We start from the raw sequence: 13320 nt of genomic DNA, 5'->3' as shown, positions 1-13320 counted from the left end.
TGAATGGGAAGAGGAGTGGTGAGCGCCCCTCCATTAAGGGGAGTCACCATAGCAACTCGTTAATTGATTCAGATCAGCTGTCTCTTAACAGTAGGGGTGGGAAAATCAAATCGAAAAATCAATCATGATTTTTTGCTTCACAATTTTCAAATAGATTTTTTTTGTTAAAAAAATAGATTTTTTTTTCAAATAAATAAAAATAATCCATTATACAATTTTTGTCATTTTTTATTGTTATTATTGATCTTTTTACTTGACTTAGACATTACGGCAACAGAATGATACTGTGGATACTGTGCTGTTTTTTCTAGAATTGAAATAAAAAAATGGCAAGCTAAAAAAAAAAAAAAAAAAAAAAAAAAAAAGGGGTTTACACTTTTTTTTTTTTTTTTCTTTAATCTACAAAAATCAGCAATATCAAAGAATTGTGAGAATCGCAATTTAATTCGAATTGGCACCCAAAAAGATCTGGAATCAAATCGGGACAAAAGCATATTGTCTCAGCTCTACTTAACAGGTGAATGAGAGAAAAGCGCTGTAGGTTGACAGCTGTTTTTTGGCATAAAAAGTACATCGAGGCCAACATGAAATAGTTCCTGTAGCATATTTAGCAAGTGTTGTAAAAAAAGAAATACAAATTTGTTATAAAGTGTTTACTGTGTTGGACCATGGTATAGGCGGGTTAAACAACTCGGATCTGTGCATTAGATGGTTATAAAGCACTTTGCAGAGGAACTCGCGCTGCGTGTCGTGGTGTTCTTGACTCAGCGTCGTACATTATAACCATCTAATGGACGGCTCCTAGTTGTTTAATCCTTACATAAATCCCATTTCTATCATCCCAGTTTAATACAGATGAGTTTAAAACACATGCCTTTTTTTTTTACAACAATTTCAATCAGACTGGTGCCATTAAAGAAATATATTTAACTGGGATACGGAATCAAACAATGTGGAGATAAACAGTCTCCCTAGCTCTGTGCTCGTCATGGAAATTCAGAATACCTTGGAGGGACGGTCACACAGCGATGAAGAACAACCTCTGGCAGGAGAATCCCTTTGGTTAAAAGGGGAATAAAAGTAGCTTTTCCTGTCCTGTGCTAAGTTTACACAGAGATGCTGAAAAATCATGATCATGATCAGGTGGGTTGATGAGTAAACACACTCACTGGTTATGTCATTTACTCAGAATAATGAGAAAAAAGTGAACCATGCTATTAGGACATGCCATCCCTACAGTGTAACAGCACAAACCTCACAAAACATGGCTCATAAAATCAAATAGGGAACCCAAAATGATCTGGTAGAAAAAGACGAGAGGAAAACTCTCAAATCAAACAGGGAGATGTCCTGCATTTCCAGTAAATTCACATTAAAAAAGGCAAGTTGACCACTGAAGCCCAACAAATTTTAGCATCTGCAACTTGCGGCATAATTTTCATGAAAAACATAAAAAAAAAAGTGACAAGCAAAACAAAACGTACACTACAAAAACGAGACTCTGGTCGCGGTCAAGATAAAGTTTTCAAAGCACATTAGGTTTTATGTTACACAGTGACAAAAGCATTTTTATTCCCAGTTTCACCCTTGGTCAAACAATGTGCATTCAACAAGCAAGCGGCATCAAACAGCTGTGAACTCTTCATGATACAGTGCTGAGTTCCCTCAGAGAGAATGACCTTTGTAACATCGTATGAACAAATGAAGTGAGGAGAGGAATGACTCAAATTAACAAATAATATCACCAATCTGTCAGTTTAGTGAACTGATGTCCTGCAAACTGAATAATCTGTAGTTCTCTGTTTACTGAAGGTGTTTTACTGTACCTGAACACCATTACTGTGGAGCTGCGGATTCTGCAAACACATATTTTTCCTCACAAAAGGAAAACACGATCAATAAGATTAGAAAGTCAAAAGTATAACTCAAACGCTGACATCAGTGATCTTAATCTTAAACAATTCACACATTTTATACTTTACTCAGTGGCTGCCAAAGACAGCTGCAATAACTCTCTGGCAGCCAATGAGTTAATAAATCAGTCATTTTCACTTCACAACAAATTAAGAGACATACTGTAAAGGCAGTGCTCTAACATCTGCCTCAGTCACCAAGCAGACACACGCGTTATTGTGGTTTTAGCCGTTATTCACTGGGGTGTGTTTGTTTCACATTTTTAAGAAATTAGAGCTATATATGTCTGGATGTTAAGAAACTACGCTCATTTTGGACAGTGGGAGGGACAGTGGACTATCTGATGCGATACTAAAACCAGACCATGTGGAAATGGTGTTTAGCTCTAACCAGGATCAGTATGGGATATACTTGCTGCTGCAAGACATCCGCATACGTATCATGGCGCCCGCGTGTAGCTAGCGGTCTTTTGGCACATAGGCGGGTCACGTTGACGCAAGGTAATGTGCAACGTGTGTGAGTTGCATTATTGACTTGACCACTAGAGCCACTCAGGCAAACAAGAGCATGAACAAAACATACAAGGTAAACGGGATGGCGGATAGTTTTGAAGAGCGCCTCTCGAACCACATTCACTACAACCAGCATCTTTATAATTATTCCTCTCTATTTGACAGCAACAACCTTCTGTGCCTTACTTAGCAACAGCATGTTTCCCAAAAATACAATGTGACCGGCACATTGACCTTTACACTATTCAGAGTCCAAGTGTTGTACGCTGCCCCCTAGCAGTGACCACCAGTATTGAACTTTTTTTTTTGTCTTGTCCAGCATTTAAGCAAGCAAATGATTATCTGGATGCTGTGTTCTGCTGAGCAAATTTACTTTGCCAAAGGGAGCATTATAGATATAATAATTATAGATATAATGCTCCCTTGATATTCTGGATTCTTATTTTATTTTTTTATTTGTTTTGTACAGTTTGTACTGCTGGACCGGACTGGAGAAAACAGAAGAGAGACAGAAAGAGAACTAAAAAGAAGAGAAAACAGAGAGAGAGAGAGAGAGAGAGAGAGAGAGAGAGAGAAAGAATGAGAACAACCTATATATACATGCATACACACCCGTCTATATATGCACATATACATACAACTATACACATATACACATTAGATTCATGATCCCCCTGCAGTAGGACAAAGCCATCAACTGTCACGAGAATCAGTGATTAACAAGCTAAAACAGAAACATTGAAAGAAAACTAGCTGCTGTTAGTAAATAAACCTGCAGACGACTCACTGACTGTCACATGCAGAACATACAGTGTGGAACGTGTTCAGAGAAGAGTGATCATGCCAACGTGACCCCGCCCACACAAATGCAAGAGGCAGGCCAGGAGAACCCCGAGACTCGGGCAGGCGGCTGCCACCCCCAAGCACAGTATCGAACATTTTGGCCGCATCATGATTGTGTTTTTTGCAGCGAGCATAAACAAGAGCATTACCATGTATGCGTGTTATCCCAGCCCTTTACCTGATGTAGCTGAGCACCTTTCTTTTTTCATTTATATTTATGTATTTATATTCATTTATATTTATTCACTTTAAGTATGACACAAAACTTTGGAACAAATACCAAAGATGTGTTTAACTGTTTTTCCGGTGTTGAGCTCGGCTTACGCTGACATTTCATACTGAACCAACAGATGATGGGAAGACATACGGATACGGTTGCAGCTTGCTTGGACTGATGTATATTTTGTGACCAGAACTTAAAAACCTCCTGCGTGTTCAGTTATTTAAGGTAAGTTTTTATAAAGGATGTACTTTTACTAACAGGGATGTCAGGAATAACTGCATAAAGGCATCAACATGTGCCAGGAGATTCTGTTCTGGACACAAATGAAGACTCAATGATGACTCAAGACGAGGGGAGGTGTTCAGTGTCTTTACCAAAATGTATTGAGTAGTGTAGCTATTAAAGTTTTTGTGTCACTTCAAGGTCGCTATCCACATCCTGGCCTTCAGTTTTTATCTGTAACCACACAATCCTCTTCCGAGATGCATCATCCTGTACTCCTAACTTCCCGTCATTCCCACATTCCTTCCTTGACCCTGAGTATCATCTATGTGTTTAAATTACAGCTGCAGTCTGCAAGGTTCATGTTTTAATTGATCATTTTGGTCCATTTGTGTCCTGCACTCGATTCAGATACACTTTCTGGAATGAGCCACAGTAAGATGGAAACAACACCCGAGTTTTTCTCTGTTAAACTAAAACTTAATGCAAGTTAAATGACATTTTTCATAGTTTCTGTTTAGTATTTCTGCACATTAGCCCACTGGTGTGGCTTCAAACCTTTCAGCCTCTTTGCTCAGGACAACAGTTTTCCTCCCGCTGTTGTGGAGCAACTTTGAGCTCCCAGTCTGGCCAGCGACAGACCAGTTGCTTTCTTCTCTGCTCAACTTGTTGGACTTCAGGCTCATGTTTACATCAATCGCAACTCAATCCACATTTTTCAACTTGCACTACATGTGTGAGTAACAAAAGGAGCATTGTTCAGGCTCGATGCTGGAAAATCGAGAACTTTAAACATTAAAATGAGGAAAAAATGGAGAGGAGGCAGACGAGGAGAAAAACAAACCAAGAAAAAAAGAAGCGTGGAGAAGAAGTGATTGCAAATGGGGCTCTCATCAAGGTTTGCTAAAAATAAAAGCCATTACAAGCGTGTTCTTGTGTGAGACTGTGTGATTTTCCAGACGACCTCCACCTCCTCCAGCTAACTGCTGGACATTTTGTCTTTTCTCAAGGTTAATCCACTTTTCTGCTCAGTGGCTCGTCTCTGCTGTGACGCCGCTTTAATGGACGAAAACAGTTTGTGTGGGTTTTTATCCCAAAAGAACAATGCCCAAACAACATGAAGGAGAAACAGAGTGCTAAATGGGTGAAGCTGATCTCAGAGGTCAATCCTTTCAACACCTTCCTGAGACAGAACACACTCCTATCCCTGCTTCAGCCACCCCTTCTCCTCTCTAATCTGTCTTCTCCTCTGTGTTGTTTTCTCCCTCATCTTCCTGTTTTTGCACCTTTACCCTCCCTCTGACCCCACTCCTTACTACTTTTCAGCTGAATCACTCTCTCCTCCCTTCATCCTGCGACCTTTACCCTCCGCTGACTATCACCTCCGTTTTCTTCCACTTGACTTTTCCTTCTCTTTTGGCTTTCACATCAGCGCTTAACCTGCTTCTCTGTGTTGACTATAATTAAGTTCTCCATAAAACATCATAATTATTTTCTTGCTTCATCTGCAATCTACACAGAGAAAATGTCAAGTTTTAAAAATGACGTGCAATGCAATGAGTTACACCTGCTTCCGTCTTTGAGTAAATGTTAATCCCTGTAAATCAGTTGGCAACATTAGCTGTACATCAAGGATATTTTTGTGTATTTGCAGACTGATTTAAACAAAACTAATCACACTCATGTTACTTTGAAGATGCATGACTGCTGCACCACAATCTGAGCCCTGCAGCACGTCAAACTCTGCCTTAGAGATTTATAAACTGTTGACACTTCCTACAATTTCAGCTATTTTATAAAGCCTTTAATCAATGTGGTATAATACTTAAGATCTTATTTTGTCTTTATTTTCATCAATCCAACATGTTTAGTCTCTTTTTTTTTCTCTTTTTTTTTTTCAAGAGTTTAAAGTTTGTTTTTTTTAAATAAAAATCCAGCACCACACAAATATTAAAAGTTAAGGGAAAAAAACTTATGTTAATCACTATTATCCCATTTTTCCTACCTCTTAGATTTCCCTGACTGTCTTGTTGACAAGTGAAAATTTTTTAACTGAGATCAATCTCCTTAGTATTTCCATTTATTCCACATTGGTTTGTTTGAATTAATTCCTCTGTAATAAATCTTTCAAAACTAAATAATTTAAAGTGCAAATATATTCAATATAGTCAAGAATGATTATTTGATGGGGGTAAGGTGTTGCTGTAGGTGGGTCCAGCTGTGTGCAGGTTTCAGAAGCTTTAATCTAAATAGTATTCAGTATGTCAGAAGAGGGAAATAAAACCCTGAATGATGCAAACTAACAACCTTATCTTTGTGGCTTTGTCTACTACAGATGATATGAACACTCCTGTTTATATGTTAGAGCCTGACATGTTTTTATTTTTGTTTTGCTGACTGTTGTGGTCTTTATTATGGCATGAAGGGGTGGCATGGAGCAAAAGGCCCAGGCTGGGACTGGAACCAGGGGTCAAGACATGCAGCCTCTTCACATGCTCAATCAGCCGAGCTACCCAGCAGCAATTACCTATCGAGTATCTGGCTCAATAATCATCAGCAGCTGCTAGCTGCACCTCTTCTGGTCGCAGCTTTGCCAGGGCTGATCCTGCCTTTCGTGCCTGGCTGGCCTGCAAGTGTACGAACTCTGGTGAAAACTAATCCCAGTGACTTAAAGAGTACAAAAACCTCACAAAAAAAGTGCTAAGTTTCAATGTTTGACTTAAATGAGGCGCGGATTTGAAATTTTACCACTAATAATTTATTTAGTGGTGATTAACTAAACCATTAAAGCCACTTCACCTCCAACATTACCATTCTGGACCTTTTCAGATCTTGGCTCTCCTCATCCTTCTTACCCTTTCTCTAACCTCAGTCTTGCTTTTTTACTCCCTCCCTCCATTGCGTTCTTACATGTTCGCTTTCTCTTTCCTGTCAAAGTTCATGCACTTCCTGTCGCCCTGCCAGAGAGCCCCCCAGACACACGCACACACTGCACAGAAACACCCGACCCCGTGGCCGTGCTGGCCCGGTCACAACCCCTACAGGCCTGCAGACACACACACAAATATGCACAGCACACAAACACCCCAAATGTGCAACTGACCCAGTCACGGCCCGCTCAACACCTCCGCTCATGTCGCTTTTGCTCAGACTGAGAAGAGACACACAAGTTCTCCCAGCAGCCTGGTTGGAGTGAAGCCAGGCTGGAGCTGGAGGCCTCATCGAACACCTCCGCGTGGCTTCCAACACATAAGCATCGCTCTGTTTACCCTTACAGCCAGCAGGTTGCAAATCAATAAGAGAGGCTGCTTTCTGCTAAAAGCTGAGCTCACAGGAATGCTGCATGAATGATCAGCAGGTGTTAAATCCACAAGAAAAGCCAAAATCCAGCACAATAAACTTTCTTTAGCTGCATGTAGCCAAGTGAAACAAAACTGTGAGCTATGTGTCAACTGCAGGACATTTATTTATACTGAACATGTAAAAGTTGCTTCATGCGCAGGCAAACGTTTTACACAACACACCATCGTTACCTATGTTAGCAGTCACGTGCAGGCAGAGGTTACAAGTCCGTTACGACACAAAGAGGGAAACGTGGCTACTGTAACGGCAGCTACGACTCACCAGCACAGTGTAGATGTGCAGACAGCGGTACACTGGAGAGAAATCCACCAAGTCCTGAGCTCCTGGGACCTGCATAGAAAAGATTCACTCAGTCAGCTGGACATTTAACATACACACAAGTCCCACTTCCAAGCAGTTTCTCATCCCCAAAAGGTTCATCTTTGTTCGTCTGAATGTGCCGCACACATGCACTAACATTTTATCAAAATGTTGCAAATATAAAGCTAAACTTCTTAGTATATCTCTTCTGAACCAAAGAAAAATCACTGCAGACACACATTCTTCATGTTAAGAAGGAAAATTGGGAATTTGATCCTGTTTCTACATAAATATACAGCGCTAATGCCACATAAGCGCTTCTGGCCTCTGAAAGGTTTAAGTCACTTCCCAGCTGTATTGCAACCACAAAATAAACAAACAAAAAAAAGTAAAAAACCCACAAAGTCCAGAAACAAAAAAAGATGTAAACAGATGCAGATGAAATGATGGAGACATAAAACAGGCTCAGAGAGAGAGAGAGATGGAAGAAGGTATGCTGTCCTTTAGAAGGGTCAAAAACAAACAAAATGTAGAATAAAAGGAAAACTGGATGAAAGAAGCAGCAAAGAGCGTTGGGATACAGTCACTGGGGAACGACAGTAAAGAAGGGACAGAAAAGAAAGAGAAAGACACTGCAGGGGAAGGGATGGTGTGAGGAGACGGGACGCTGGTGGCTGGCATCTTTGCAAGCCGTCGGCGCCAACACGGTCGTAACCCTGACGACAACGGGGTCAGGCCTTTGTTTGAGCCAAGGTCTTACCGCAAAGGAGGTTGAGTTGAGTTTACAGGACGTAAATAAGCCACGGGGACCTTAAAACTGAGCGGCAGCACGGGGGTGACAAGTTCAGCTCCATTCTCTTAAACTTCATTGTACTTTGCTTTCCTTGAGTGGCAACAACAAAGGCAGCAGAAAGGAACCTTGATCCCGCGAGGGATCACTCCACCAGTTCAGTGTCAAAACGCTTTGTGGTCGTTTTGGAACTTTATCTCGTGAACTCTGCCAGTAAGCCAAGCTGTGTGTGATCATTTTGTGGGACAGTTCAGCGTACGATACAATATCTGGATTATATGCCGTTTCTCAGCATTCCTAGCTCAAATTAAGGAGTTCAATGTCCTGAAATTTCACTAAAATCTGATCCAATAAACTAAACTGCAGTGCAAAAGCGTTGAATGTTGTCGTTTTCTGACCAACATGGCTTGACAAGCTGTTATCCATGAAATGTAAAATAAAGAATCTGCATTATCAGAGCTGATACAGACAGCTGAAAGTGGTCTTTTTTAATCAGTCACAATGCCAAAATGAAGCTTTTCATCACAACATCATTCCTTTAACTCAAACAGTCAAGTCAATCAGCACCGGACGCTGTCACATTATGCAGTGCAGACACGTCTACTGGCAAATTAATGCCTTTAAGTGAGCCTATGTAGGTGAGAGAAACATTAAAAAGTGTTTAAGCTGGTTTTTGCCACCCACCATGAACAGAAATGTCCCCCTGAAGACATGTGACTACAGAACATAAACATAAAGAACACACAGGAGAGATTATGGAGAACATGAGGCAGGAAGGGGAGGTAAAATGTGAATGTGGTCAGTCAAGCGTCAGGGTAAGATGGAGGAGATCAGGAGATGCAAGTCCGACCACAAAACGAAAAATGTGGAAAGAAATAATCTAAAAAATTAGAAAATATAATAGATTAGTTTTATGTTGCACTTTTCAAGCATTGATAATTAAATCCATTATTCATTTCCTCCATATTCAGGCTTGGTGATAGTAAAGTACACGTGTAGCCAGAGCTACCCTGCAGCAGACAGAGAAACATGGTAGCAACACACCAACACAACCAGTCTGCTCTCCCACTGGGCCACTGCCACCTACAATAAACAGCATCATATAACGGAGCATATGGTTAGTCTGTAGCACCGTCTGATGCCACAACAACTGTCTTACAATCTATACTGCATTTCTGTTCTTATTTTGGTCAGCTGCTAAAAACATTGCTGCTCTCCTGGTAGGAAAGAAAGAAATCAGTGACTCTGTTTGCACTAAACTGTAGACTCCATAAATCCCACATCCAAAATAAAAAAAATATATAAAGTGGGTTCATAACTCAGAAAAATTATACATGTCTGCCTAATGGAAATAATATCTGTAGATATGTTCACCTTTGTTTACCTGCTAGCAACAAACAAATTGGAATTAATAGTTTTAATGTATTATGAGGAGGAAGTGTCTTCTGTAAAAATAACAGATTTAATATATTTTTCACAAGGCCTGTGACAAATATAAACACTGGTGTGAAACTAATGTGCTCATTTTAAAAAGATTTCTATGAACAGAGCAGAAAACTCGCTACGTGAAAGGAAATGCAGCAGCGTTTACAAACACACATGCAGTTGTGTAGCAGTGAATTTACACCTCCAAGAAAATGACAAAGCACCTCTTAATGAGCTTTTCATGATGATGGTGAGGCTGCTGAAAAGCCCTCAGAGAGTAGCAGGAACAAGAATCGATTACTGGTCTGGATCGGAAATAATTACATCTCTGCTTTTCTTGTATTTTAGCTTACGTGACATTTTAATAGAAAGTTGAGGACAAAATTAAATGTTTTAGTGCTGAAGCTTTTGCATGAGAAGGTAAACTTGGCTGGTAGTGTTCCTCACTTCATCCTCCTCTTCATCCTCAACATCCAAAATGCCGGAGTCTTGTTCCGACACGGGACTGCCGCCCTGTCCGTCGCTGTCTGTTCCTGTCGCCGCCGCCATCACCTCCTTTCTGCTGCGCCGGCCAGTCACGCCGTGCGGCTGGATCGAGACGGAGCTGTCCAGGGAGCGCTGGAGCTGGGCCTGGACATAAATATACATCAAAAGGCCAGAAAAGGTCAAATTCAAACCATGGGGAGGGCACCTCCTCTCCCCTGACCTGTATTGTTTGTCTATTCCAGTTATTTCCTACATTTCCCAGAACCCTTTTCAAGTCACAGAGAGGACAAGAATGAGCAACTTCTGGCTCAACTTCAGAGCAACCAAATGGAAGTTCTTTGATTTTGGGTCTGACACCAAAACCAGATGTGAACTGATAAGAGTGATCCACCGTCTGCACTCAGACTGCGCTGAAGCTGTCCCACATGTGCTGCTGCTACACTTTCACAGCCCAGGAAGAAAGAAAAACACCCTGGTAAACGATAGCAGATACAACCAGCCTTCACACACATTAAATGAGCAACACATCCATTTTCTCTGTCAAAACAGCAGTGATGTCTCGCAGTGTTCCTCACACCATCTGAGGGAAAAGCTTAAAATATCCAGACGGTCACTTGAAATCTTGAGTAGATGCTGCCACGCCTTGTCCAGTGATGCACCAGAGGGGGAAAAAGACAAGCCAGGAAGGGAACGAGAGGAAGGATGAGTCGATGAAACAAAGTACGGTAATAAAATTACAACTAAAGACTTACAGACTTAAAAGTGGACATGAGGAAGACTTGGACATTGGAAACCTACATGTTGATATTATTTATTATGTGCATCTGATATTTCTTTAAATCAGTTCTATTACAAAGTTATAGAAAAGTAAAACAATGCATGAAGCGAAGAGTTTTATCTTTAAACATGTGCCACATGTTCGGTTTTCTGCAGCATTAATGCAGGTCAAACTCTCCAAACGCAGTCATTGGAATATTTTTTTCTATTTTCTTTTAAAAGTAAAGCAGGTAGAAATGAAAAAGATAATAAATACAACTGGGGAGATTCTCATCAGAACAATATGCAATGCAAACTGTGTGTCCATGTGTGGAAAGTATAAAGGGAAATGATGCATTTCACTCCCTCTGCAGCAGAGTTGAATCAGATATTGTAATAATAGAAATAAAAGACAAGAAGTTTGTGTTTGAAAATAATGGGAAGATGCATCGAATGCAAAATGAAAACAGTTGTCTTCAATATAAAAAGACCACATCCAACACGTTATCCACCAGTTATTTAGAGCATTTATTTTCTGCCCAGTTCTTCTACCTCAGTACTTTTATAAGTTTACCATTTTGTTCTTGTTAAAATGTGAAACTACTTTTCTCTCACCAAAGAATCATTAAAGCTTGAAAAAGGCTCCTAAGTCAAGGGGTGAACCACTGCAGGTTAACACCAAAAAAACCATATTAAACTGTATCAGCGGCCACTTTGTTTCAAGCAGCCTGCCATTTTCTAAAAAAGGTGATCTGCAAGGAGTTATTGGCTGGAACTCTGCACATCTCAGCAGGGTGTGCACCCTAAAAATAAATCCAATAAACTATGAACGGTTCCTTTTAGAAACAGGAAAAAACACCTGACAAGACTTTTAATTGATTTATCTTCTTTTCAGTGAACCCTCATCAGAAATGATCTCTAAAAGGTGCCTGTCAAGAATTTATTCTTCAGCAGGGGAAACAGGAAGCAAAGGCTGAGGTGTGACACAAGAACAGGTCCACTTCCCAGAGCCCAGACCTCAGTACTACTGGAGAAGTGCAAGATCATCTGGACACAGACCAGCAGCCGACATCTAAAGAGGTCATCTAACTAGTTAAGAATAAATGTGATCAAGTCAAATCTTAACCTGCAAGATTTACTTTTTAAACTGCAAATCCAGTTAAAATTGTGCATTTAAATAAATCACTGCAACTATTTTCCACATTTCTGTCTCAAAACTGCAGGCAACCTCGTCTGCTAATGCTTCATACTCGAGTACTACATCTAAAAAAGGGAGATTTCTTGGTATTTTTAACACTGCTCCTGTTAACTCTTCAACCCCGACATCAGTTCTGTGGGAAATCTTTGTTCTGGAGGGGAAACACTCTCAGATCTGAGCTGAGAACATCTTTCCATCTCCGCCCAGATCCACTTCAGGTTAAAAATCTACACAGAGGCTTCCTTTGCTCGCCAGCACTGGCACGTAGGCCCCCACTTTTCGCTCAAACCTTGCGAATGGGACGTCAAGATATGCGTCAAAGGCTTCAAGCGTCTCATTTTGAGCAGTTTATGACAACGATAATGAGAAAAGCTGATGTGCATGAAAGGGTGGACAGGCAGAAACCCGGAAGAACACAACATCAGTGCTGCTTAAAGAACACAATGCCATCTTTGATCTGATGCCCACACACACACGCACTCACACAATTACAACACAAATGAGTCATTTAAGACAATAAGTACAAACAAAATCTGTGGAAATTTTCATTCTTTCCCATAGAAAGTTAGAAGGAAGAGAGCAAGGGCATGGGAAGTGCAAAACTGTGCCAAATTCCTACAATAAAGAATGTTTAACAAAATGTTTTCACTTGTTGAATTTACTGAAAACACTGAAAGAAATTTTAAAAAAAACAAACTTCAGGCTGCAAAGAGACGACAAAGACGTCAAAGTGCACAGAGAAGAGTCTTCTTTTGACTGCACAGCATTTTCTGGTAATTCCTCACATTCATTTTCTTTATTCCCACATGCAAATTAAAATCTATTCCTCAAAAGAGACCGAGCAAGTGCCACTGAAGGAATGTCTCCGAACATATGCAAGGCTGCAGCCACAAACGTCAGCACCTACGTCAATACAAAAAAAAAACCCAACACTTGGTGGTTTAATTCAGCTCTCATGTTCAACAGGTGTCTTGCACTAACCGCTCACCCGACTACTCATTCTCACCCATCACAAAGTACCAGCTTCTGCTGCAAACAAAACCCTTTTTAACATAGCTTTTGTTGCACTGTTCTTCAGGGAAGGCTTTCAGTCTGGTGCTTGAAGCATAAGTGTAGGAATGTGCGTCATTTCTGCACAAAACTGCACGAGAAGTGGGACAGCAGACGAAGGAAACACAGTTAGGTAAGGAGGAAAGAGCAGGAGAGAGGTGATGAAGATGACGAGAGGTGAAAGACAGATGGATGGGACATAAAGCTGAAGGACAGACTGCAGGTCAGTCATACAACA

At 40.6% G+C, this 13320-nt stretch overlaps 1 protein-coding gene across 3 annotated transcripts in view; it reads right to left on the bottom strand.

The window, feature by feature from the left end:
* The window catches only part of exoc6b (exocyst complex component 6B), a gene marked incomplete at its 5' end in the record, with an annotated part of 120297 nt that overhangs the window by 76611 nt on the left and 30366 nt on the right, over nt 1-13320 (bottom strand). For 2 of the 3 annotated variants that reach the window (XM_079257615.1, XM_079257613.1), the window contains 2 exons: nt 7339-7407; nt 10040-10222. In XM_079257615.1, the coding sequence (XP_079113741.1) occupies nt 7339-7407; nt 10040-10222 (252 nt within the window). The remainder of the gene's footprint in view (nt 1-7338; nt 7408-10039; nt 10223-13320) is intronic. The other variant, XM_079257614.1, reaches the window with a different exon arrangement.

The sequence above is a fragment of the Telmatherina bonti genome (genome assembly GCF_933228915.1).
Source record: "Telmatherina bonti genome assembly, chromosome: 18".
NCBI lineage: Eukaryota > Metazoa > Chordata > Actinopteri > Atheriniformes > Telmatherinidae > Telmatherina > Telmatherina bonti.
This window is presented reverse-complemented; position numbering and strand designations above follow the sequence as displayed.